Below are 26602 nucleotides of genomic sequence, written 5' to 3' on the forward strand. Positions count from 1 at the left end.
CCCAGAGAGATAGCACAGCGGCGTTTGCCTTGCAAGCAGCTAATCTAGGACCAAAGGTGGTTGGTTCGAATCCCGGTGTCCCATATGGTCCCCTGTGCCTGCCAGGAGCTATTTCTGAACAGACAGCCAGGAGTAACCCCTGAGCAATGCCGGGTGTGGCCCAAAAACAAAAACAACAAAAAAAGTCAGTGTTGTGTTTTTTCTACGCTATCACAATAGAAATACTGCCAATATTTTAGTTTTGTAAATAGGTCATTGCAATGATACTCAATATTGACAAGAACCAAATGTCCATAATGACTTCTTGGTCTGAAAAAAAGAGGCTGCTAAAGGTACTGCTCGAATAGTAGAATCGCGAAAGTTCAGGAAGATGACAAGACATGGACACGAATATTGCATTAGGATTCCCAGCACTGCCATTTTACATTCTAAGGTGAAAGGTCTGAAGACAATCTAGAAAATCCAATGGATCATTAAAATTCTTTTGAACTCCAAAACCAGAATGGTTCTATTACCAATTATTATAAGCAAATTCAAATTAAGAAGACACAGTTATTTGGGGAATGTAATAAAGGTATAGATCATTTCATATTTTCACATACGAAATTTCAATTCAACTATACATGCACAGCACTATTATTTTGGTAACACAGGGACACAATTTAATGATTCTAAGTTTTTTTTGGTAGTTTTCTTTTTTACAAGTCAGGTGCCATAAACATTCAAATAATCCATCTTTTAAAAAGTACGTTTACAACATCAAAAAAATTAAGATGAAATATAAACCTTTCTACTTACAATTTTTATACAGATTAACCAAATCACAAATACCACAAATAAATGTTAAATTGTAACAACATAATGAGTAAACATTCAGGTTCTTAATAAAATCTTCCTTTAACATTTTTTAACTTACCATTATACTAAATAATCTATGCAGAATTTTGGGGTACAATACCAAGAAGGCACCAACAGTACAAAGCAGATACAAAGCAGTTTCAGAACTTTCTTGAGTGCTCTACGTGGATAAACAGCACAAAAAAAGGCAACGAGCTTTAGGTAAACCTGGTGCAATCCTAGATAACTCTTTCTGGATTCCCAGTTATATTTGATCAATTATGCCAAGCTGAATTACAGTGAGAGAAACCACATATTTACTATTACATGCTTCTCATCTGTACTATAAGAACATCATATTTCAAATACCAGCATGACAATTTTAAAGCACAAAAGCTTTAAAAATGTAGAAGCAAAAGGATTGCTCAGATTTCAAAACCACTACATTTACAAAAATATTTCCCTTTAAACTTGGGATTGCTTCAAAACATTGATTTACAAATATAAAAGTATTATGGAAGGACCCAAAGCATGTGTGCATATGTATGTGTATTAACATACTGTTACCGTACTATATAAAAATTACCAATTAAAAACCGTATTAACATAGAAGCAAATAAGGTTAAAACAGTCTCCTCTGAATGGTCTGAATATTATGTGGCACATGATGTGGGCAGTATACCTGCGATTCCTTAGAGATAATCACTGATGAGCCAGGTTTGGCTCCTGGAAGCTAATAGGTATCTCCACGCCCATCATCTATGCCTGCAGCAGAAGGAATTACTGTTAATACACCACACACTGTGTACCGCACACAAAATACAATGTTATTTTTCTACCCATGCATCAAAAGGGTCTGCGTGTTTCTATCAGCTTTGAAGATTTGTGTCAGCAGAGTTGTCATGATTCTCAAAACCATCTCATTCGCTTGCTAGGTACTGTTTCTACTAAATGAGATTGGAATGTTTTAACAGGAAGCCTTGGATTACATTTCGACAACCCAAAAAACACAACCCAAAACATTAGCCTGAAAGTCTAGCTGAGCATTCTAATAAATGGAGGTCTTTATATCACCTATAAGACTTTAGATGACTTAATCTGTACACTTGAGAAGATCATCCAAATAATGAGCCTACCATACCTTATGGCTAGCATTTTCTGAGCGAGCTTGGCATGATTAATAAAAAGCACACAACTTATGGCTATTGTGGTTCTAGAATGCAGTTAGTGGTTTCATGCCAATTAGACTACTGTTCCAGCAAGAGGGATGGGAAAAAGCCCATAGTTCCCAGTATTAGTAACCAAGACTATGGCTTTCTAATTAGAGAACTTCAGATTAGCTTCATAATAACACTAACATTCCATTTTAAAAGTACGAATAAACAAGAGTAATAAAACTGTCAATGCTCCTTTTAAAAGGAAAACTGGTTTATTATTTACCAAGTAATAGTCAAATCTCAGTATTGTCAATGCTGTATGGACCTTCACATGATGTTCTGTACACGGAGTTGAAAATCACGTGTTTAGTTAAGAATCACTATTTGAAAAAAAAAAATCACTATTTGGTTTTGATTTCTGCAGATGAGTCAGTCAGTGATCCCTTAGCCTGTGAGGCCTGAGCATCTGCATCCTAGGTTGGGGTGTATGTTAAGTCCTTCCCAACACTAAGCCTTGCCCAGCAGTAACTTTGGGCACACGACCAGGTCATCTTTAGAAAGAACCAGAGAATCCAACTTGAGACATTTGGGTTTCTTCATCAGCCTTATAGACCTATAAACCTATAATCTGAAGAAATTTTTAGTTTTTAAACCTGTAATTTGAGAAAGGAACATATTGGAATTGATGCTCTGCAGTGCAAGGGGAGAAAAGGACCCAAGAGAAATGCTTTGTAAATCATCTATATAAACCAAAGTATTGGAATAGTGCCCAGATGGGAAGGTGAGGCCCATAAGCATTTCTAAGCACAGACTGAACTTGACTGTCCATTCGGACACGCTGATCCCGGAGGAAATCAACACTGAATCTTACATGAATATGAAGATAAAGGATGTACATTTATTTCCATGAATTACAAGTGCATTTCTGTTCATATTAAGCAGGCAGTCTTTATATAATTCATTCTCCACTGCTGTCAAAAATCAAACAAGAAAAAAAGGACAGCTGAGAAATGAAAGCTAAAAATAGAATTATTTTTCCTAAGTGAGCTGCTGTATAGATTTTCCGTGGAACACAACTTGGAGGTAACAATAGATTTTTCGTTTCAGTCATAGGCATGTGGCACTTGGACAGTCATCTCTGCACAGAAAGCTGTAACAGTCATGCGAGGGTACAGTAATTATTGAACAAGGCAAATTTCTCACCAGAGAGCACTGGGGGAGTCAGGAAGAGGCACCGCACTGGGACAGAACACCGAGTCAAGGCCACAGTGTACAGTGGCAGGGACAAATACTTAAAGAGGTCAGGAAAATATGGGATAGAACTCCAAACATGACATGTGCTAGCTTTTTCTTATGGTCTTAACTCAGCAGTATTAGAAACATTTGAGAGTACTTGACAACAGAATAGTGCTTCATGTCATGAGCTCATGAAGGCTTTATTACAAATTTTTATATTGTAGGTTGAAAAATGAACTTGAGATGCTGACATGCTGTAGGAGGAAAAAGAATTGTACACTTTCTCATTTAAAGACGCAGTGTTCCTCTATGAAGTCCTTAGGTACTGAATGTGGTTACACGGAATGTGGCACACTATTGTGAAGTAGCTTGAGGGGGATACGCAGACCTGAGGGTGTCCCACCCCATGACATCTGGTCAGCCTGCTGGCTACTTCTCCAGATACTTTTCTCAGCACCCTGCTGTGACCTTTACATGCCATCACTTAAATTCTTTTTGCTTATCTTGCAAATACTCAGTACTGCATATAACACATTTTGGCAAGTGTTACATGTATATCAATGGTACAAGTAACCATAGCAAATCTATAGAGCAAAATTGCTGGGTGTAGCAAAAGTCTTCCTTTTATTTAAGAAAATGACTTTTTAGTTTTCTAAAAGCTGGGCAAGTAGCACATACCTTAAATATGCTAGTGACTAATATATGGTATGAGAAAAGACACTAACAAGTGCCTTCACAGATTCTTGAAATAGGTCATTTGCCCTGCAGGTCACAAAATCATCCCAAATGTTTCCAGAGCCCCTGCTCTAGGGAAACAGCTATGGTGAAAAGGTGAAGTGCAAATAAGGGTTGTCACTGACTTAAAGTGCCCTAGGTAGTAGCCTTTCCTATCATAAACTGAGATGCCAGTGACAAGACAATTTAGAAAGAACTCTCTCTGGTGCGACTGCATGGGTCAACAGGTGTTATATAGGAAGGATTCAGGAGCAGGAGGAACCACTGCATCTTTCAGACCAGAAAGCGATTGATTAGTGACAAAAGCAACAGTAAGCAGTAGGTGCATGGAAAGTACACACTGCCATAGGTCACCAGTGAGTGACATACACAAGGGTGTCAGGAACAGTTCTCTGGACTGAAGGAATTCTTTGAAAGCATAAAAGCCACAACTACCAGAAATTGCCCCTCCGAACGGCTCAAAGAAGTCAAGGTGAATTAGCCGAGATGGGCTGGAGACAGGACCAGGGTCAAGAACTGGGAAGAACATCGATGTCTGAGCACGTCCAGTCCTCTGAGCCCTTGTCCTATTGAAAAACAAACAGACCTATGAGTTAAGAAACAATCAGTTAAAAAAAAAAATTCAGAGCTTTGGCTATGTAGCTCTGTAGCAGAGTGCAAGTTTTACATGAATGAGCTCATGTGTTCAATTATACCAACAACAGTACCAGCACCAGCACCAAAATCTCAGTAGCAATATTAGAAAAACTGAAAGGTAAAAAGAATAAATCACATTAAAGCATTACTAACAGCAATATTATGAGAAATGGAAAAGCTGGGGCTAAAGAGAATAATATAGGATATGAGAAATTTTGCATGAGTCTGTGTTGGCCATGACCCTACTTAAATACCCAGTACCCCATATGGTTCCCTGAGCATCATCAGGGTCATTCCTGAGCAGAGCCGGGAATAGCCCCTGAAAATCACCAGTGTGATCACTCCCGCTGCCCCCTCCAAAGAACAAAGAACTCCAAGGTCTTTGTAGTTGTGAAGAAAATAGTGCTTGTGCACCTCTTCTCAGAGCATGCTTTGATCAGAAGGGGATACACAGATATAGGCTATTTTATTAGGTCCCAAGTTGCCTTTTATTTTATTATTATTGTTTTTTTTATTTTGGGCCACACCCGGTGACACTCAGGGGTTACTTCTGACTATGCACTCAGAAATCACTCCTGGCTTGGGGGACCATATGGGATGCCTGGGTATTGAACCGCAGTCCGTCCTAGGTCATCCAGCCCCTGAAGTTCTGTCAAGTTTTGTCATTACACAAACCTTTTGTTTTGTTTTGTTTTGACAAATTCCTGGCTCTGCAAATAGGTGGTGGGCTCATTACACCATAGTGGTGCTATAGATCAAATCCAATTTGGCCACATGCCCTATTTGCTCTACTATTGCTCTGGCCCAAATCTGTAAAATCTTGAGGAAATGCTTAAATATACACCTCAGTCTTCTAAATTTAAAATATGGGTGCCTATGAGGCCAGAGCAGTGGCGCAAGCGGTAGGGTGTTTGCCTTCCACGTGATAACCTAGAATGAACCATGGTTCAATCTCTGGCATCCCATATGGTCCCCCAAGCCAGGAGTGATTTCTGAGCGCATAGCAAGCACCACTGGGTATGCCCCCCCACAAAAAGGAGGGAGGGTGTTGTCCAATTGACTTCAGAAAATTTTGCTATGTGAGGCAAAATAAAATGTTTATCTAAGAACCTGGCCCAGAGTTTAATGGCTGCTCCACTCTGCCATTCTTTGGGTTCACTTTTATTTTCTAGATCAGTGTTTTTCTATCTGTGGTTCCCCATCCTATCAGTTGGCCCTCTAGACTCATGCCATAATGAATGCCATTTATGTGATTTTTCACCTATGGCCCCTTTAAGCCCTATAGAGAGTTGAGGATCATTGTTCTGGATAATTAAAATACATCAGTTTAAGTGTTGATAACTTTCTTTGAAATGCATTAAAAAACAAACTGATGGAAAAAAAGGAGGAATGATCATCATAGCAAAACACCACGGACAGAATCTTGTTCTGGTTAGTGAAAATGAGTGTCAATTATAAAATTTTAATAACTTTTCAGAAAAATTTAAAAATTGAAAATTATAATTAGGGGCTGGAGAGGTGGCACAAGCCTTAAGGGGTCTGCCTTGCACGCACAAGCCTTAAGGTGTCTGCCTTGCGTGAGCTAACCTAGGACAGACTGTAGTTCGATCCCCCAGTGTCCCATATGGTCCCCCAAGCCAGGAGCGATTTCTGAGTGCACAGCCAGGAGTAACCCTGAGCGTCACAGGGTGTGGACCAAAACCCCAAAACAAACAAACAAACAAAATTATAATAAAAAAAAAAAGAGAAGATAGCTGCTGACCCAGTGCTAGCTGATACCCCTGTGGCGTTCTCAGAAAGGAGAGACGGGGAGGGCGACAAAAGCAGCAGCAAATTCCCCTTTCTGCTTGGACTACAACAAAGCAATGCCACCCGACACCCTCCAACAGAAATGACCCACCACCACAATGTAACCAAATCAAACTTCCAAGCCACCAGATTTGTTTTAGATCTATAAATCCTGGCTCATGTGGCTGTATGTAGCCATTTAATACCTCTATTTTTATAGTAGTATCATATCAGCCCATTTATATCACAGAAGGTATAATGAAAAAGTGACATAGAAATCTGCCAAATTTATTAAGTATAACAGAAGCCTCAACTAGCACCAACCACAGCCCGGTAAATCCCTAGACAAAGACTTTAGTAATACTATGGAAAGATATAATGATCATTTAAAACTGACCTGTTTTGATCTAAGCTTTGATAATTCCATTTGCCTTTGTATTGTAACAAGCAATATAAAGTCAATTTGTGCCTGCATGGAAGCAGGCTAGGATGGTGAGTGGGTGGGAGACCAGGCTCACTGGTGAAGGAAGGTCACACTAGTAGTGGAATTGTTGTTTGAACATTTGGTGCCTGAATTTACTATATTATAAACAACTTGGTAAATCACAGTGCTAAAATAACAATTAGGAAAAAAATATATAATCAGGGAGCAGGAAAAAGGTTGCATGAACTGCTTGGAAGTTAGTTTGAAATAATGAATTATGGACTCTGATGCTCTCAAGTCTAGTCTTCAAGGTAAGAAATGTCATTGAGGGGCCAGAGAGATAGCATGGAGGTAAGGAGTTTGCCTTTCTTTCTTTCTTTTTTTTTTTTTTTTTTTTTTTTGGTTTTTGGACCACACCCGGCGGTGCTCAGGGGTTACTCCTGGCTGTTTGCTCAGAAATAGCTCCTGGCAGGCACGGGGGATCATATGGGACACCGGGATTCGAACCAACCACCTTTGGTCCTGGATCGGCTGCTTGCAAGGCAAACGCCACTGTGCTATCTCTCTGGGCCCGGCGTTTGCCTTTCATGCAGAAGGACGGTTGTTCGAATCCTGGCATTCCATATAGTCCCCTGTGCCTGCCTAGGGGGATTTCTGAGCGTAGAGCCTGGAGTAAGCCCTGAGTGCTGCCAGATGTGACCCAAAAACCAAAAAAAAAAAAAAAATGTCATTGATTAGGATTTTTTTGATTAGGATTTTACCAAGTTTAATATTTCTGAAATATTCAATTTTAAAATTAGTAAGTTCTGTATATCAAAGGTAAAGCACATGAACTGATTCCAACAATCCCATAGTTTCCATACTTTCTGTGAAAAGGATTTGTCTTTATTTCATTTTCATTTTATCTATCCAGAGAGGGAAAGTCGCTCCTGGCAGGCTCAGAGGACCATTTGGGATGCAAGAATTTGAACTGGGGTTCGTCCTGTGTTTGCCATGTGCAAGGCAAATGCTATCGCTCTGGCACATTATTCTTTTTTTTTTTTTTTTTTTTTTTTTTTTGTGGTTTTTGGGTCACACCCGGCAGTGCTCAGGGGTTATTCCTGGCTCCAGGCTCAGAAATTGCTCCTGGCAGGCACGGGAGGACCATATATGGGACGCCGGGATTCGAACCGATGACCTCCTGCATGAGAGGCAAACGCCTTACCTCCATGCTATCTCTCCGGCCCCAGGCACATTATTCTTAAGTCATCATAAGACTCCAGAGATGGAGACGTGGGTTTCAGCAGACAACTTAGACAGTTGTCTCAGAGGGCATATATCTGACTGGGGGAGAACAGTGTGTATGTGCTGTGAACACTGGGGGAGAACAGTGTATAAGTGTGTATATCTGTGACTGCCATATTTTAAAAGAAAATATAAATAGCCTGAGCATTCTTAGAACTTGTAGAGTGGTTGATTGGGATGGTACTTTATTGGAGGGTGTGGTGTTGGAACACTGTACATATGAAACCCTATCATGAACAGAATTATAAATCATAGTGCCTAAAATTAAAAAATAGATTTTAAAAGAAAGAGAATGGTACAGCCAAGTAAGTTGACTAGCATGGCTCATATAGATTGTAATAAGGGAACTTGAAGATAGTCTTTTGCTGTGAATATTCCTATATGCTCTTATGCTGACCCTAACCCAAGGCTCCAAGGTATATGGGGAGCCTTTGGAAAGCCCCAGGTAACAGTGGCCAGGTCATCATGTCTATTTGTACCAAACTCCAAAACAAGGAGCATGCGATAGATATTCTGTGCCAGGGTAAATTTATATTCCCTGGCAGCCAGAAGATCTGTCTCCAAGGAGATTTTGACAGGTATAAGGTAGATGATTTTGAGGCTGAACAGTGGCTTGTTCCAGATGGCTCTGGGGTCACATACATGCTAAATCATTGGCCTCTGAACAAATCACAAGAACTGCATTGCTGAGAATCTCATTCCGGCTTCTCCTAGTCCATGTTCCCCACCACAGAACTTACCATCCCCTCCCACCCTACCACAATAAATCCTGTTTTCAAACATTGAGAATGAGAGGGAAAAAAAAAAGAGAGAGAGAGAATGAGAGGGAGAGCAAGAGAGAAGCATGTACTATGGACCTTCTGTGTCCCTGGAGGAAATGAACTAAACAGAGTGACTATCTTTGTCCAACCTCTCTCCACTCTACATGCTCAAAAGTGGGGTGGGCTCTGGAAGTGGTTTCAATTCCCTTTTGTTTTTGGGCCATACCTGGCAATACTCAAGGGCTACTTCTGGCTCTACACTAAGAAATTACTCCTAGTAACTCTCATCCACTGCTGGTGGAAATGTTGCCTGGTCAACCCCCTATGAAAAATGGTTTAGAGGGTTCTCAGTAAACTCAAAATTGAGCTGCCAGACAACCCAGCAACCCAACTTTTGGGTATCTATCCCTAGAAAAGAAAAACATTCACCCAAAAGCAGCACTCAGTGTAATAGCTAAGACTTGGATCAACCTAGATGCCCAACAACAGAGGAGTGGATCATGAAGATGTGATACATATATACAATGGAGTACTACATAATTGTGAAGAATGATACAATCATGCAATTTGCTGCAACATGAATGGACCTACAAGATATTATTTGTTAATTTGTTAAATGAAGTAAGCCAGAAGGAGGAGGATAAATACAAAATGCTATCACTTATAGGTGGTATTTAGAATACCAGCATGGAGAAATGCAATGTTTAAATAAGAGTTGTCTTGAACACCCTTGCCCCCAGAAGGAGAAGGAAAGAAACTGAATGGAGGAGAAACACATATATGAAAGGATGGGGGGCAGGGACCAAGTGATCTCAGGGGCATTGGTGGTGTTAAAAAAGGACAAAACTAATATCCAAGCCAAAGGCAACAACAATGGAATCAAGAGACCTTTGACTTTAACAATATAAACTTAAAATGGGCCTGCTATACTGGCAGACTGGGGAGCCTGGGATGCACCTGGGGAACATTTGTGGAAGGAGGTCGACACTGGTGGTGGGATTGGTCCTGACTCACTGTATGTCTGAAATCCAACTATGAAGGACTTCGTAAATCACAATGATTTCAATACAATTATATTAAAAAGTTACTCCTGGGCACAGAGGACCATATAGGGTGCTGCAGATTGAACTAAAGTTGGCCATGTAAGGTTAGTGCCTTATCTGTTGTTTATTTCTCCAGTTTCTATCCTTTTTTTTTTTTTTTTTAAGTTTTTGGGTCACACCTAGTGGTGCTCCGGGGGTTACTCCTGGCTGTCTGCTCAGAAATAGCTCCTGGCAGGCACGGGAGACCATATGGGACACCGGGATTCAAACCAACCACCTTTGGTCCTGGATTGGCTGCTTGCAAGGCAAACGCCGCTGTGCTATCTCTCCGGGCCCCATCCAGTTTCTATCTTTTAACAAGAACTTTAGAAGTATACAATTACATGCCGTGACCTCAGGAGCATCCTCACCTTTGTTTCATTTCTCTCCTGGGCTTTGCTCCACTGACCTCTTTACCACCAACCAACATGTTGGTGAGTTATCCCAAAGGTTTCTGCTTTTAAGGATCTTCTGACATCCTTAGTGCTCCAGAATCACATACTTTCCTCAGTTTTCCCCAACTTACCCCTGGTAGGCCCCTACTTTACTGCTTCAGACTTTGCATTGTTTACTTATAGCCTGGCATTAAACTGCTATAGCAAAGTAAAGTCTGGGTCATTCTCTCTTCCTTCCATTTAGCATATCGAAGTGGTCTATAGTGATTGAATGATTTTTTGTTTTTTGTTTTTTGGGTCACACCTGGCACCACTCAGGGGTTACTCCTGGCTCTGTGCTCAGAAATCGCTCCTGGCAGGCTCGGGGGACCATATGGGATGACGGGATTCCAAACGATGACCTGCATGATAGGCAAACTCCTTACCCTCCATGCTATCTCTCCGGCCCCTGCTGAACTCATTCTAAGTCTGAAGGGGAGCAGGCCTTGGAGAAGAAGTGGTAGGGGAAAGCTTAGGGGAGGGAGAAAGAGAATATTTACTGTGATTTTAATAGAGGGAAAGGGACAGGGAGCAAAAGTGGGGGAAGGAGAGAGAAAGAGTAGTTGGGCCCTGGACTCATTTTTCTTTCTGGTTTCCCAATTAGTGCTTAGGGCAAACTCTTTTTTTTTTTTTTTTGTTTTTGGGCCACACCCTGTGACGCTCAGGGGTTACTCCTGGCTATGCGCTCAGAAGTTGCTCCTGGCTTCTTGGGGGACCATATGGGATGCCGGGGGATCGAACCGAACCGCGGTCCGTGCTAGGCTAGCGCAGGCAAGGCAGGCACCTTACCTCCAGCGCCACCACCCGGCCCCTAGGGCAAACTCTTGGTTCTGCATTTAGGGTTCACTCCTGGAGGATTCAGGGAAAGATCATATGGGACATGAGGGATTCAAACCTGGGTTGGCTATGTGCAAGGCAAATGCCCTAGCCACTATAATCTATCACTTTAGTTCCTGCAGACATTTCTTAAAACAAAGATTTTCCCAGCAGTATGGTAGAGAGGAATGGGGTGGAGTTAGCATGCAGTGCTTGGGATCAAACCAGTGTGAATCATGCCCAGCCCTTTAAGTTTTTTTTTAAACTGCAATGTCTGCTACACCTTATGACTTAAACTCTCAAAGCTTCCACACAGATCTACAAAATTTGCATTATATCTTCCTCATTAGGGTTTATTATATATATATATATATATATATATATATATATATATATATATATATATTTTTTTTTTTTTTTTTTATATAGTTAAAGCTGTAAGTAATGGTCTGGGATGAAGTTTAGTAAAACAGAACTTTGCATGGAATGTTGTAAGGTCCTAGATTCAATTTACACTTTAATGGGGGAAAGCATAGTACCTGATAAATTTAAGATCTGTATCCTGGCTGGAATCTAGCAGTCTCTTCAAAAATGAGTTCTTTGAGTTTTTCCTTGGGCAAGTCATCTAATTCCATGTCAAACTTGAATGGTGCTTCAGCAATAGGCTAAATTTTAGAGAAAAGAAAATTTGCTATAGTTAAGATTATCATTTACTGATTCATAAAGTGACTTTGACTTAGATCCTGAACTTTATTCAACATGACTGACACAACATGACAGATAGTAGATAAACATTTATGTACTGTATTCCTAAAAGCATACTTCTCACTTGATGAGGAAAACTGAATATATTTCAAGTATTCTTCTGTACTTATACCAGAGTATCTTTCAAAAATTTTAGTGGCAAAATGCTAAAAACCACTAACATTGGGGCCAGAGCAATAGTGTGTTTGCCTTGCACACAGCTGACCCAGGACGGACTTTGGTTTGATCCCCGGTCCCCTAGGCCAGGAGCGATTTCTCAGTGCATAGCCAGGAGTAGTCCTTGAGTATCATCAGGTGTGGCCGAAAAGAAACAAAAACAAACAAAAAAATCCACTAATATTTTCTGTGGTAGAGGTGGTGGAATATTTATATGATCAAAATCCATGATAGTCAAAACTTTTTTTGTTTTTGGGTCATGCCTGGCTCTTTGCTCAGAAGTCTCTCCTGGCAGGCTCGGGGACCATATGGGATGCCAGGATTGAACGGGGATCCATTCTGTGCTGGCTGAGCACAAGGCAAAAGACCCACTGCTGTGCCATCACTCTGACCCCCAGTCAAATATTTCTTTCTTTTTTTTTTTTTTTTTTTTTTTTTTGGTTTTTGGGCCACACCTGGCTGTGCTCAGGGGTTACTCCTGGCTGTCTGCTCAGAAATAGCTCCTGGCAGGCACGGGGACCATATGGGACACTGGGATTCGAACCAACCACCTTTGGTCCTGGATCGGCTGCTTGCAAGGCAAATGCCGCTGTGCTATCTCTCCGGCCCACCAGTCAAATATTTCTAAGTAAATATATTATATATTATTTTCATAAAGAAACATTATAGGGGGGCCGGAGAGATAGCATGGAGGTAAGGCGTTTGCCTTTCATGCAGGAGGTCATCGGTTCGAATCCCGGCGTCCCATATGGTCCCCCGTGCCTGCCAGGAACAATTTCTGAGCCTGGAGCCAGGAATAATCCCTGAGCACTGCCGGGTGTGACCCAAAAACCACAAAAAAAAAAAAAAAAAGAAACATTATAGGGATCATTAAAAATGAAGTTGCTGGGACCGGCGTGGTGGCGCTAGAGGTAAGGTGTCTGCTTTGGGGCCGGGTAGGTGGCGCTGGAGGTAAGGTGTCTGCCTTGCAAGCGCTAGCCAAGGAAGGACCGCGGTTCGATCCCCCGGCGTCCCATATGGTCCCCCCATGCCAGGGGCGATTTCTGAGCACATAGCCAGGAGTAACCCCTGAGCGTTAAACGGGTGTGGCCCAAAAAAAAAAAAGGTGTCTGCTTTGCCAGCGCTAGCCTAGGATGGACCGCGATTCGATTCGATCCCCCGGTGTCCCATATGGACCCCAAGCCAGGACCGAGTGATGCCCAAAAACCAAAAAAAAAAAAAAAAAAAAAGTCATATTGGATAACATCCATGTGTGTGTTAAAAAGAATGATCCAGGGCCCGGAGAGATAGCACAGCGGCGTTTGCCTTGCAAGCAGCCGATCCAGGACCAAAGGTGATTGGTTCGAATCCCGGTGTCCCACATGGTCCCCCGTGCCTGCCAGGAGCTATTTCTGAGCAGACAGCCAGGAGTAACGCCTGAGCACCGACGGGTGTGACCCAAAAAAACAAAAAAAAACAACAAAAAAAACAAAAAAAACAAAAAACAAACAAACAAACAAAAAAGAATGATCCAAAATAAATAAATAAATAAATAAAATAAAAATAAAAAGAATGATCCCTATTTAATTATAGTGCCAGAGAATGAACAGGGGTTGGCTATGTACAGGCAAACACCTTTACTCCTGTACTATATTTTCCAGCCCCCAAACCATATTTTATTTAAAAAACAGAAATGTGAGAAGGAAAATACTTCAAACGTTAATAACAATAACTAATTAATATAAGTACAAGGGACTCCTCATTGTTCTTGTAATTTTGGAACAAGTTCCTCTTTCCTTCCCTCTCCTCTCTTTAATTTTTAGGCCACAAATGGCAGGGCTCAGTGCTTACTCCTAGTTCTCACTCGTGGTGTACCTGGAGAACCGTATTTGTATATGAAATAGAAATGGGCTGGATGTATGCAAAGCAAGCACCTTAACCTTTGTACTAGCCCTCTGGATCTTTCAAGTAAACACACAAAACCAAGAAAGTTACTAATATATAATATTATATATTATATGTTACATATAATATATACTAATATATACTTTAACTTCCTATTTTTGTCAAAGAACTTCCGTAAAAACTCAATGATTAGGGGCCAGAGAGATAGCACAGCAGTAGAGCATCTGCCTTGCACGCAGCCGATTCAGGACTGACAGTGATTCGAATCCTGGCATCCCATATGGTTAATCCCCTGAGTCTGCCAGGAGTGATTTCTGAGTGCAGAGCCAGGAATAACCCCTGAGCACCACCAGGTGTGACCCCAAAACAACAAATTCTCAATGATTAGAAAAAGAGGGCCAGGATCTCTGATAGCACAGCAGGCAGGATGCTTGCCTTGCATACGGCTGACTCGGGTTTGGTCCTTATCATCCCAAATGATTCCCTGAGTACCGACAGGAATAATTCCTGAATGCAGAGCCAGAAGTAACCCTTGAGCACTGGCAGGTATGGCCCCAAAAGAAAATAACACAAAAAAAGGGCTAAAGAGAGAAAACAGCCTATTTGGTCACTTGTTTTGAAGGCGGCCAGTGGTGGACCAGGGTTTGATCCCTGGCATCCTATAGTGCCGAGTCTACCTCGCAAAACCAACAAAAAAGAAATTTGTCAATATAATTTCTTTGTTTTAACCTTTCTTTGGGGGTCACACCCAGCGGCGCTCAGGGGTCACCCTGGCACTGTGTTCAGAAATAGCTCCTGGCCGGCTCGGGGGAGTATATAGGGGGGCCAGGATTTGAACCACTGCCCGTCCTGGATCAGCTGCGTGCAAGGCAAACGCTCTACTACTGTGCTATCTCTATACCCCTTTTTTTTTGGCCACACCTGGCAGTGCTCAGAGGTTATTCCTGGCTCTTCGCTCTAAGATCGCTCCTGGCAGGTTCTAGAGACCACATGGGATGGTGGGAACTGAACCAGAGTCTGTCCTATTTTGGCCGTGTGCAAGGCAAATGTCCTACCGCTGTGCTATCTTTCCAGCCCCAATATATATATAATTTTTTTGGATTGGGGATGAGCTTGGGGCCATATCCAACAGTGTTCAGGGGATGATATGGTGCTAAAGAGCAGGGCTGTGGTTTCAGCAGGCAAAGCATGTAAAGCAAGTGCTCTAGCCTTTTGAGCTGAGACCATTTTTTTTTTTTTTTTTTGGTTTTTGGGCCACACCCGGTGACTCTCAGGGGTTACTCCTGGCTATGCGCTCAGAAATCGCCCCTGGCTTGGGGGGACCATATGGGACACTGGGGGATCAAACCTATGCTAGTGCTTGCAAGGCAGACACCTTACCTCTAGCGCCACCTTCCTGCCCCCCCCCTCTATTTTTAAGTATTCTTAAACTATGCAAAGTTAGAACTAACTTGATGATGATACCAGCTTTCAACAAGTGGATCCCTAATCAGGCATTCCCAGAATTTATCCATGTAATCCTTATATCAGGCCTAATTTAAGGAAGTAAACTCTTTAAATCAGTGATTTCTTGTTTGTTTTGGGTCATACTCAGCTGCATTCAGCTGGCTCTGAGCTCAAAAACTATTCCTGGCAGGCTTGGTGGACCATACATATAGGATGCTGGGGAATCAAACCTAGGTTGGCCACATATGTGCAAGGTAAACGCCCTTCCTGCTGCGCTACTGCTCTGGCCCTAACTCAGAAATTTAAATCTGCAGTAAACTTTGATCACTTCAAAGGATTTATGGCCATGAGAGAAATATCAGTTAAACTTCCCTAAAGGGTCACTGTGGAATCACACAAGGTGTCTATATAATCCTTCTAATCTTCTCAACCCCATTAAATTTGGGGTATCACCCAGTCAAGATTAGGATATAAGAGCTTAAGACTTCTTTAGTTCACAGATCTAATAAGACCTAATATGGTCATCTATTTGCTTGTAACTTCCTATAGGTATCTTCCCAAGCTGTCTGAATTGTTTCTCAGAAGGGGACAGAGATGAAAGAGGTGATTAATGAATAGTTCTTTTTTAATTCTTCTTTCTCTTTCTCTCTCTCTTTTTTTTTTTTTAGTTCACACCCAACAGTGCTCAGGGGTTACTCCTGGCTCCACGCTCAGAAATCGCTCCTGGCAGACACAGGGAACCATATGGGATGCCGGGATTTGATCCGATGACCTTCTGCATGAAAGGCAAATGCCTTACCACCATGCTATCTCTCCGGCCCCCTTCTTTCTCTTTCATTGGTCAAATTTTAGCTTTGTAGTCACTTTCTCCTTTCATATGACTGTAATTTGATATACTTGGTTAGTTTGTTCTCTCTCTCAAGAGTGTGCGAGAGATTTTGCCTATATACTATATATGTTTCAACTAAAAAAATCCAAACTGTTGGTTTATACTACATTGTTCTTTGTTATTCTGCAAAAACAAAGTTAAAATTGAGCCCACAGGGCTGGAGAGATAGCATGGAGGTAAAGCGTTTGCCTTCCATGCAGAAGGACGCTGGTTTGAATCCTGGCATCCCATGTGGTCCCTCATGCCTGCCAGGGGTGATTTCTGAGTGCACAGCCAGGAGTAACCCCTGAGCGCTGCTGGGTGTGACCCAAAAAAGAAAAAAATTTGAGCCCACAGAGTCAAGAAACTGGGACAAAGCTATAGTATGATTTTTATATGGCATCTTTTACTTAGATGTCCAACATTCTTTGGCTTTTTCTGGGTTTATTTTAAAGTCATACATGACAATGCTCAGTGGTTCTGGCTCTGTAGTCAGAATTTATTCCTGGCAGCGCTCAGGGTACAAAATGGGATGCCTTGGATTAAATCCAGGTGAGGTCGGATCTGTGCAAGGCAAGTGCCAATCCACACTATACTATTGCTCCAGCCCCACCACAGCAGGCTTTTGTGTCTCATTCCCATCCCCAGGGAGGTACACACCAAAAGATGATGGGAACTGTTCAGAAGTATCCTTTCTCTTGTTCTATATCTTGATATTGCCCCTCCCAGCAGGCAAGCAATCATCTCTCTAAGGCAGGTATTCTGGTTAATGGGTCTTTTGCAACAGGTCATGACAAAGATCTTTAGCCCTTGTACCTTCCCTATTTGTGTTAAACTTCCTCTGGGGGTGGGGGGGAGGTGATGGTGGTTTGTGTCCTCCCATATGGTGCTCAGGACTCACTCCTGGTGGCATTCAGGGGATCATTATGAGGTACCGAAGATCAAACCTTGGTTGGCTGCATGCAAAACAAGTACCCCACCCCCACTGTACTATAGTTCTGGCCCCTCAGTATTCTACTTCTTCCATTCATTTTGTTGGCCCTATATCAGCTATTCCTGCAAGACATTGCTAAGACAGAAGAAGGGATTTTAAGCTATGCTGAAAATACTAGTCCATGATATGGAAGACATGAACTTGTTTAGAGTACAGGTACCAATACCATGTATTTCTTTAAACAATCTTAGCATGATATGCCCATTTTACTCCCTTCCTTGCCCCGGAGAAAAGGCTTGTGTTGGTTGAGACATCCCTAAAGAAGCAGCTAGAAATGCTTACCTCATCACTTGGATCATAATACTGCTCCAGATATGGGTGGGCCAAAGCCTGTTCTACTTCAATCCTCTTGTGAGGGTTGAATGTCAACATTTTGTCCAGCAAGTCCAGAGCTAAAAAGGGAAAGATTTTGCAGTAGTGAGAAGAAGATGGTAGTCACTAGACCACTTTCCATTTCCTGTTTAAGTAAATTTACCAACAAAACAATTGAGTTAAGCACTGTCTTGAGGAGAAAGGCCAGCATACTTAGTGTCTATTGTATCTCTGAGGTTTTTGTTGTTGTTGTTTTACTATTGGTTTTTGTTTTTGAGTCACACCCAACAATGCTCGGGCCTTTCTCCTGGCTCTATATTCAATCATATCTGGCAGTGTCTGAGTGACCATATAGGATGCCTAGGTCAGACACATGCAAGACAAGTATATCTACCATACTATCACTTTGGCCCTCACAATATAGGTAGATATTAATAATTATTTATATGGAAAAGGATGAGAAAAATACCAAGTGATCTCACTCATGATAAGAATTCTAAAAACTCAAGACTCACTCAGTAAACTTAGAATTGAGTTGCTATATGACTGAGCAATTACACTTTTGGGTATCTATCCCAGGAACTTAAAAACTTTCATTCCAAAGGACGTATGTATATCATTATTCATTGCTATAATGGTTACAATGACTAAGATATGGAATCAACCTAGATATCCAACAACAGTTGAATGGATAATAAAGATGTGGTTCATAAGATATGTTGAGTGAAGTAAGCCAGAAGAAAGACAAACACTTATCTATGGTATATAAAATAATTGTATTAGAAAATGTAATGTATGAGCCTGTCAGGAGCGATTTCTGAGCATAGAGCCAGGAGTAACCCTTGAGCACTGCCGGGTGTGACCCCCCAAAAAAACAAACAAAACAAAAAAAGAAAATGTAATGTAGTAAAAGAAATGTCTAGATCACCCTTGACCCCACAGCTAGAAAGGAAAAGAAGGAGAAAAGATAATAAAGGCAGGAAGAAAGATGATAAAAGGAAATAATGGGGGAAATGGCCTGAGCTTCGGTTATACTGGGGATGTGAGAATGAAACAGCTTTTCATCCAAAGCAAAGACTAAATGACACCAAAAACATGACATCTCAGTTGAAACCACTAAACTTTAATGTGCTTGCCAAGTTATGCTTGCTGCAACTATTAACCACAATCACCTCTTCATCAATGGTCCTGCTTCATTACAACTCTATGGCTCTCTACAGAGACACCTATCTGACCAAAACTCCAGGTATGCTCATATTTGGGCTGACATCACCAGAACATTTTTAGATTGAGGGCGGGCATTCTCCCCAGGCCCCCTTCTTGTACTTCCAGAAGCCCTAACAACTGAAAAAAAGCCCCACAAAACCGCAGTAGAAGCAATGATACTTGAAATTCCTAGACCATGCTACAACTCCAATTTTTTTTTTGGCGGCAGCCCATACCCCCTAACCCCGCCCCCACCCCCCCCCCCCACACCTGGCAGCACTCAGGAGTTACTCCTGGCTCTGCGCTCAGAAATCGCTCCAGGCAGGGATGCCAAGATTCAAACCACCGTCTGTCCTGAGTCAGCTGTGTGCAAGACAAATGCCCTAATGCTGTGCTCTCTGGCACCTCCAATCTTTTTAATGCTGTTATTCCCATAAGAATATACCAATTTAGGGACTGGAAAGACAGCATGGAGGTATGGCATTTGCCTTACATGCAGAAGGATATGTATATCCTTCTGATTATATATATATATATACACATACCAATTTAGATGCCAACATGTATCTGAAGCCAACTAATGTCTAGAAACAAAAGAAAACAGAATGATCAACTAGCAACAAAGGTTTAACTAAATCTTCTGACATGACCTCGTTGCAAAATACAATAATTTCCTCAAATTTTCTTGTTACTGTACTTTTCTTTTTTTCTTTTTTTTTTTTTTTTTTGGTTTTTGGGCCACACCCGGCGGTGCTCAGGGGTTACTCCTGGCTGTCTGCTCAGAAATAGCTCCTGGCAGGCACGGGGGACCATATGGGACACCGGGATTTGAACCAACCACCTTTTGTCCTGGATCGGCTGCTTGCAAGGCAAATACCACTGTGCTATCTCCCCGGGCCCTGTACTTTTTTCCCACTTAACCTAGAAACAAATATATTATTATTTTTTTGTGTGTGTGGTTTTTGGGTCACATCCGGCAGTACTCAGGGGTTATTCCTGGCTCCAGGCTCAGAAATTGCTCCTGGAAGGCACGGAGGACCATATGGGATGCCGGGATTCGAACTGATGACCTCCTGCATGAAAGGCAAACGCCTTACCTCCATGCTATCTCTCCGGCCCCAGAAACAAATATATGATGATCAACTATGTCAACTCTGTGATAAAGCAATTTATATTTAAATATATATATATATATACTTATATATATATTGGGGCTGAAGCGATAGCACAGCAGGTAGGGTATTTGCCTTGCATGCAGCCAACTCAGTTTCAATCCTCAGCATTCCATATGGTACCCACCCCAGCACTATAAGGAATGACCCCTGAACGGAGAGCCAGGAGTAAGCTCTGAGCAATGCCAGGGCTTAGTGAGGATGTATACATACACACATATACATATATGTATGTACAGACATGTATGTATGTATATACACATATTTTTAAAAAACCCTTTTATTAAAAACCAAAACCTCCCCCCCCCAAAAAAAAACACACACCAGACTCAGGTTCAATCTCTGGCACCCCCAAATATCCCGAGTACTGTCAAGAGTAATTCCTGAGTGCACAGTTAGGTGTGACTCCAAAACAAACAGCAAACCAAAAAAAAAAAAACAGCAAACCAAAATTAATACTCTCTAGACTGAGTTATGAAGAGACTGCTGGCATTCACAGGATGGAGATTAATGTGTAAAGGTGGTCAAAAGGCAATAACTTCCAGATTTAAAGTACAAGCATGTAATATATAGCATGGCAACTACAGAACAGTGGAAAGAACTGATTATGAAGAGCATAAGGCAACTTCTAGGATAATGGAAATAATACATTATTTATATTGCAGCTGTAGTTATAAGATTTTTTGCTTAAAATTTAGCTGCATATTAAAAACAGATGAATTTCACTATACAGTTTATTCTTCAATAAGCCTGACTTTATAGGCAATCTAATGACAAGATAAATGTAGAATTTGTTCTGCATACGTTTAAACTATGAATCCTTAAAAAGTAAGACTTAGGGCAGATAGCACAGCGGTGTTTGCCTTGCAAGCAGCCGATCCAGGACCTAATGTGGTTGGTTCGAATCCCGGTGTCCCATATGGTCCCCCATGCCTGCCAGGAGCTATTTCTGAGCAGACAGCCAGGAGTAACCCCTGAGCACCGCTGGGTGTGGCCCCCCCCCAAAAAAAAAGTAGACTTAATTCAAGTTATAGAATAAAGAAATTAAAAGACAAGAAGGGACTAGAAAGAATAGCTCAAAAGACTGTAATGCATGATTTGCATGTGGGAGACCCTGTATTAGATCTCCAACACTACATGGCCCCCCTTTGCACTTCCAGAGGCAATTCCTAAGCACAGCCAGGTGTGGCCCCAAACCAAACAAAAAGAAGAATCAGATGTCAATAGTTTAAAGAAAAAGGTAAGATCTATAGATATCCACACCAACTGCCTCACATTATCATCACTACTCCCAAATATAAAGCAGAACATTAAAGCAAAGTATTATCCAATAGCCATAAATTACTTTTTCATGCTAATTACACAATAACTTATAAGTTATAAACAAAACAAACAAACAAATCTATGTCAAAGAAAAACATTCAACATAATATTTACCTTTGGAGTCAGCATTTGGGAACAGCCTGTTCCATGGCACCTTATTTTTGTGTGGAAGAGAAAGCAAATAGTTTCTAGCTTTTAAATTTATTATACAATTCAGGTCTTCCTGTGATGGGGATCCAAGAATACCTGATTGGGATCAGATAAAATAATTAGCTATTAATAAGCATTATCAAGGTAAATCACCCCAAAACTATCAGCAGTGGAGCAGAAAGGACCCTGGCAAACAGTATCTTCCCATCCTATGTTTATCTTTTTGTTTTGGGCCCACACCTGCAGTGCTCAGGGGTTACTCCTGGCTCTGCACTCAGAAATCACTCTTGGCAGGCTTGGGGGACCATATGAATGCCAGGGATTGAACCCAGGTCTGTCTTGGGTTGGCTGTGTGCAAGGCAAATTCCCTACTGCTGTGCTATCACTTTAGCCCCAATGTTTATCTTTGTATAAAAAAGTTTTTACAAGAGGCTTTAATGTTTTAAATCAAGGAAGACGAAAACACGTCCAATATAGGTTAAATAAAGTCGTCAGAGGGCCAAAGCGGTGGCACAAGCGGCAAGGTGTTTGCCTTGCACGCACTACTTAGGACAGACCATAGATTCGATCCCTGGAGTCCCATATAGTCCCCCAAACCAGGAGTGACTTCTGAATGCATAGCCAGGAATAACCCCTGAGAGTCACTGGGTGTGGCCCAAAAACAAAAACTTGCCAGAGCTCTTAATTTACTAAGGGACTCTGATGAAAATTGAGGGCATTAAATTAAATAAATCTAGCCTCCCGAGTGCTTGATAACCTTACCCAGAATGTGATTCAGCTGGTCAAGATAATGCTTTCCTGGGAAGATGGGTCTGTTGGACAGCATCTCTGCCAGAATGCATCCTACAGACCAAATGTCAATAGACTTGGTATAGCCCTGCAACAGAAAGGGAGAAAAATAGATGTTATTTGGTGTGATATAACATAGTGAGATCTTCCTACATCACAGATGCGGTGCATGGTTAACAGGAGTTTTAGCATTTCCCACTCTTGGCCATATAATTCTCAAGTAAAGAGAGAATAGCGAAACAAAAATTTATTTGGCTTTTATGTAAGATGTTGAAGGGCTAAGGCAGGAGCAATATAGTACACTGGGCAGGCGCTTGCCTTGTACATGGCTAACTGGGGTTTGATCTCTGGCATCCCATATGTCTCACCATCCCCGCCTTAACCTTAGCATGAAAAAGTAATTTATGGCTATTGGATAATGCTTTGCTTTAGTGTTCTATTTTATTCTCATCCCTTTATATTTGGGAGTAGTGATGATAATGTGAGGCAGTTGGTGTGGATATCTATAGATCTTACCTTTTTTTTTAAACTATTGACATCTGTTTCTTCTTTTTGTTTGGTTTGGGGCCACACCTGGCTGTGCAAAGCCAGGACTAACCTCTGGGCACTGCCAGGTATGGCCCCAAAACAAACAATAACAAAAAGATGTTATGGGGCTGGAAAGCTAGATCAAAAGCCTATAGTGCAGGATTTACCTGTTAGAAACCTCAGTTTATCCTCCTAGCACAGTCAGGAATAGCCCCAAACACTGCTGAATGTAGCCCCCAAGTAAAAATTTTAAAGGAGCTAGAAATATAGAATAGTGGGTAGAGTATTTTCCAACCTGGGCTTGGTCCCCAGCATCCCGTATGGTTCTCCAAGCACCACCAAGGTAAATCCTGAGTGCAGAGCCAGGAGTAACCTGTGAGCACTGCTAGGTGTAGCCAACTCTCCAATAAATAAGTTAAAGGAGGGCAGAGTAGTAGTACAATAGGTAGGGCTCTTGCCTTGCACATGGCTGACCTGGGTTCAATCCCTGGCATCACAACTAGTTCCCTAAGCACTGCCAGGAGCGATTCCTGAGTGGAGAGCCAGGAGTATCCCCTGAGTACTACCAGGTATGCCCCCCCCAAAAAAGGGGGGGGGGCTGAGGGAGCCAGAGAGAAGGAGAGAGAGAAAAGTGGATATGTCATTTGTCTTGCATGTGGCCAACCAGTTTCAATCTCTGATATCCCATATGGTCCCCCAAGCACTGTCAGGAGTCATTCCTGAGTGCAGAGCCAAAAGTAAAATAAAATGAACATTTTCTTAAAAAAAAAAAATAAAAAGTTCTTAAACTATAACTATAAGAACCTGGGAAGAGGGGCCAGAGAGATAGCATGAAGGTAAGATGTTTGCCTTGCATGCATCAGGTTGGTGGTTCAAATCCCAGCATCCCATATGGTTCCCCGAGCCTGCCAGGAGCAATTTCTGAACGTAGAGCCAGGAGGAACCCCTGGGCGCTGCTGGGTGTGACCCAAAAACCAAAAAAGAAAAGCAGTTCTGTAAGATGGGCCAGGGTGGTTTGAATTTTGGCATCCCATCTAGTCCCCTGAGCCTGCCAGGGGCGATTTCTGAGCATAGAGTCAGGAGAAACCCCTGAGCGCTGCTGGGTGTGACCCCCCCCCAAAAAAAAAGAAAACAAAACCTCGGAAGAGCTACTATAAAACATGAAATCCATGTTTAAAGTCTCATAAAAATCTGTGGGTTCTGTGCCAGTGAAGTGTACAATAAACTTAACCATGAGGAGCCAGTGTGGTAAGTTCAGAGCATGAACCTTTGTAAGACAACTTGTTTTCTTCTGAGGCCATACCCAGAGGTGCTCAGGGGTTACTCTTGGCTCTGCACTCAGGAACCATGCCTGGTGGGCTTGGAGGACCACATGGGTTGCTAAGGACCAAACCCGAGTTGGCCATATGCAAGGCAAATGCCCTACCCACTGTACTTTTGCTCTGACACCTTAAGTAGTATTTTAATTTTTAAATTTTCTGACCTTTCTGAAGAGGCATAATAATAAAAATACACACTACCGGGCCCGGAGAGATAGCACAGTGGCATTGGCCTGGCAAGCAGCCAATCCAGGATCAAAGGTGGTTGGTTCGGGGCCGGAGAGATAGCATGGAGGTAAGGCGTTTGCCTTTCATGCAGAAGGTCATCGGTTCGAATCCCGGCGTCCCATATGGTCCCCCGTGCCTGCCAGGAGCAATTTCTGAGCATGGAGCCAGGAGTAACCCCTGAGCACTGCCGGGTGTGACCCAAAAACCACAAAAAAAAAAAAAAAAAAAAAAAAAAAAGGGTGGTTGGTTCGAATCCCGGTGTCCCATATGGTCCCCCGTGCCTGCCAGGAGCTAATTCTGAGCAGATAGCCAGGAGTAACCCCTGAGCACCGCCGGGTGTGGCCCAAAAACCAAAAAAAAAAATACACACTACCAGATATAGACTAATGCAGTGCTTCTCAATTATTTTCTGTCATGCCCCCCCCCCAGGAAGAAGAAAACATTTTTTCGCTCCCTCTGCGCGACTATAAATAGTATCTTTATTAAAGAAAACTTTAACCTGCAAAACAAAAATATATAAAATAATTTGAGCTGATCTTTTAATCAGAGGTGATGTCTGGATTAATGGCTACAATGAGCAAGTTTTGCAATGCATAGCATTTCGAAGTGGGGTTTGAAGCAGGACACAGCAACTATAAGCTTCAGGGACATACAGTGACATATAAACACGGGCTTAGCTTGTTATGACAGTGTTTACCGAGGTCAAATGTGCCCCCATTTACAGAGCCTCGTGCCCCCCAGATGGGGGGTGCGCTCCACTATTTGAGAACCACTGGTTTAATGTAATATCATAATGGATTCACAGTAGTGGCTGAAGCAAGAGTGAAATCTACCATAGGTAAGACTTCAGAAAGGCTATATACAACAGATGGGAAACAAACATACATTATTTCAGTGACATAAAAAAAATAACCAACCAGGGGCCAGAGTGGTAGCACAGTAGTAAGGCATTTTGCCTTGCAGCTGACCGGGGTTCTATCCCTGGCATCCCATATGGTCCTGAACTTACCAGAAATAATTACTGAGTGCAGAGCCAGGAGTAACTTGAGTGCTGCTGGGTGTGGTCCAAAAACCAAAATCCAAACCAAAAAAACAGGGGCTGGAGTGATAGCACAGCAGACAGGTACCTTGCATGTGGCCCACCTGAACAGACCTGGATTTGATCCCCATCATCTCATATGGTCCTGAGTCTGCCAGGAGTGATTTCTGAGCCCAGAGCCAGGAATAACTCCTGAGCACTGCTGCGTGTGGCCCCAAAACCCAAAACCAACCAACAACCAAAAAAAAAAAAAAAAAAAAAAAAAAAAACAAAACCCAAAAACCCCGCAACAAAAAAACCATACCCTTTAATTCTACAGTACTACTCAAGCTGAGAATGAAAGACCATAATCCAGAACCCAAAAGATCAATGGTATGTTGTTAGTTATCACCAGACATGAGCCGGCCACACAGGTACACTGAGAGGGACACCCACTGCTATACATGTTCATATCTTTTACTTTCTCATTTTTCTTTGCATTCAACCTTGATCCTTACCTTAGAATTCAACATAATTTCTGGAGCCCTGTACCAACGTGTGGCTACATACTCTGTCAGGAACCCTGTGTGATCATGGTCCGGATCTGCAACACGAGCCAAGCCAAAGTCACAGATCTGAAAGAGAAAAAGTACTTTATTGAGATGCTAATTTAATATCAAAACATAAAAATACATTTGAGGGGCCGGGCGGTGGCGCTAAAGGTAAGGTGCCTGCCTTGCCTGCGCTACCTTGGACGGACCGTGGTTCGATCCCCGGTGTCCCATATGGTCCCCCAAGCCAGGAGCAACTTCTGAGCACATAGCCAGGAGTAACCCCTGAGCGTCACCGGGTGTGGCCCAAAAACCAAAAACCAAAAAAAAAAAAAAAAAAAATACATTTGAGAGTGGGGCCGGAGCGATGGCTCAGTGGTAGGGCATTTGCCTTGCATACAACTGACCCAGGATGGACTACGGTTCGATCTCCCGGCATCCCATATAGTCCCCTAAACCAGGAGGGATATCTGAGCGCATAGCCAGGAGTAATCCCTGAGTATAACAGGGTGTGGCCCAAAAAGCAAAAAACAAAAAAAAACAAAACAAACAAACAAACAAAAAAACCCACATTGGACAGACAGTAGGGTAAGATGCTTGCCTTGCCTTGCTTTGAGATGGGTTTGATTCCAGCATTCCATATGGTCCTGAGCCTGCTAGGAGTGATTCCTGAGTGCAGAGCCTGGAGTAATCCTGCATACCA

At 42.1% G+C, this 26602-nt stretch overlaps 1 protein-coding gene across 1 annotated transcript in view; it reads right to left on the reverse strand.

Annotated features, from left to right (window-relative positions):
* Positions 1-2872: 2872 nt before the first annotated feature.
* MAPK1 (mitogen-activated protein kinase 1) overlaps positions 2873-26602 on the reverse strand; it is a 78598-nt gene continuing 54868 nt past the window's right edge. The window contains exons 4-9 of the mRNA XM_049790714.1: positions 25867-25983; positions 22229-22343; positions 21431-21562; positions 17586-17695; positions 11730-11855; positions 2873-4531 (exon numbers count right to left, since the gene is read on the reverse strand). Coding sequence (XP_049646671.1) covers positions 11739-11855; positions 17586-17695; positions 21431-21562; positions 22229-22343; positions 25867-25983 — 591 coding nt within the window. The 3' untranslated portion in view covers positions 2873-4531; positions 11730-11738. The remainder of the gene's footprint in view (positions 4532-11729; positions 11856-17585; positions 17696-21430; positions 21563-22228; positions 22344-25866; positions 25984-26602) is intronic.

The sequence above is a fragment of the Suncus etruscus genome, chromosome 17, assembly GCF_024139225.1.
Source record: "Suncus etruscus isolate mSunEtr1 chromosome 17, mSunEtr1.pri.cur, whole genome shotgun sequence".
Taxonomy (NCBI): domain Eukaryota; kingdom Metazoa; phylum Chordata; class Mammalia; order Eulipotyphla; family Soricidae; genus Suncus; species Suncus etruscus.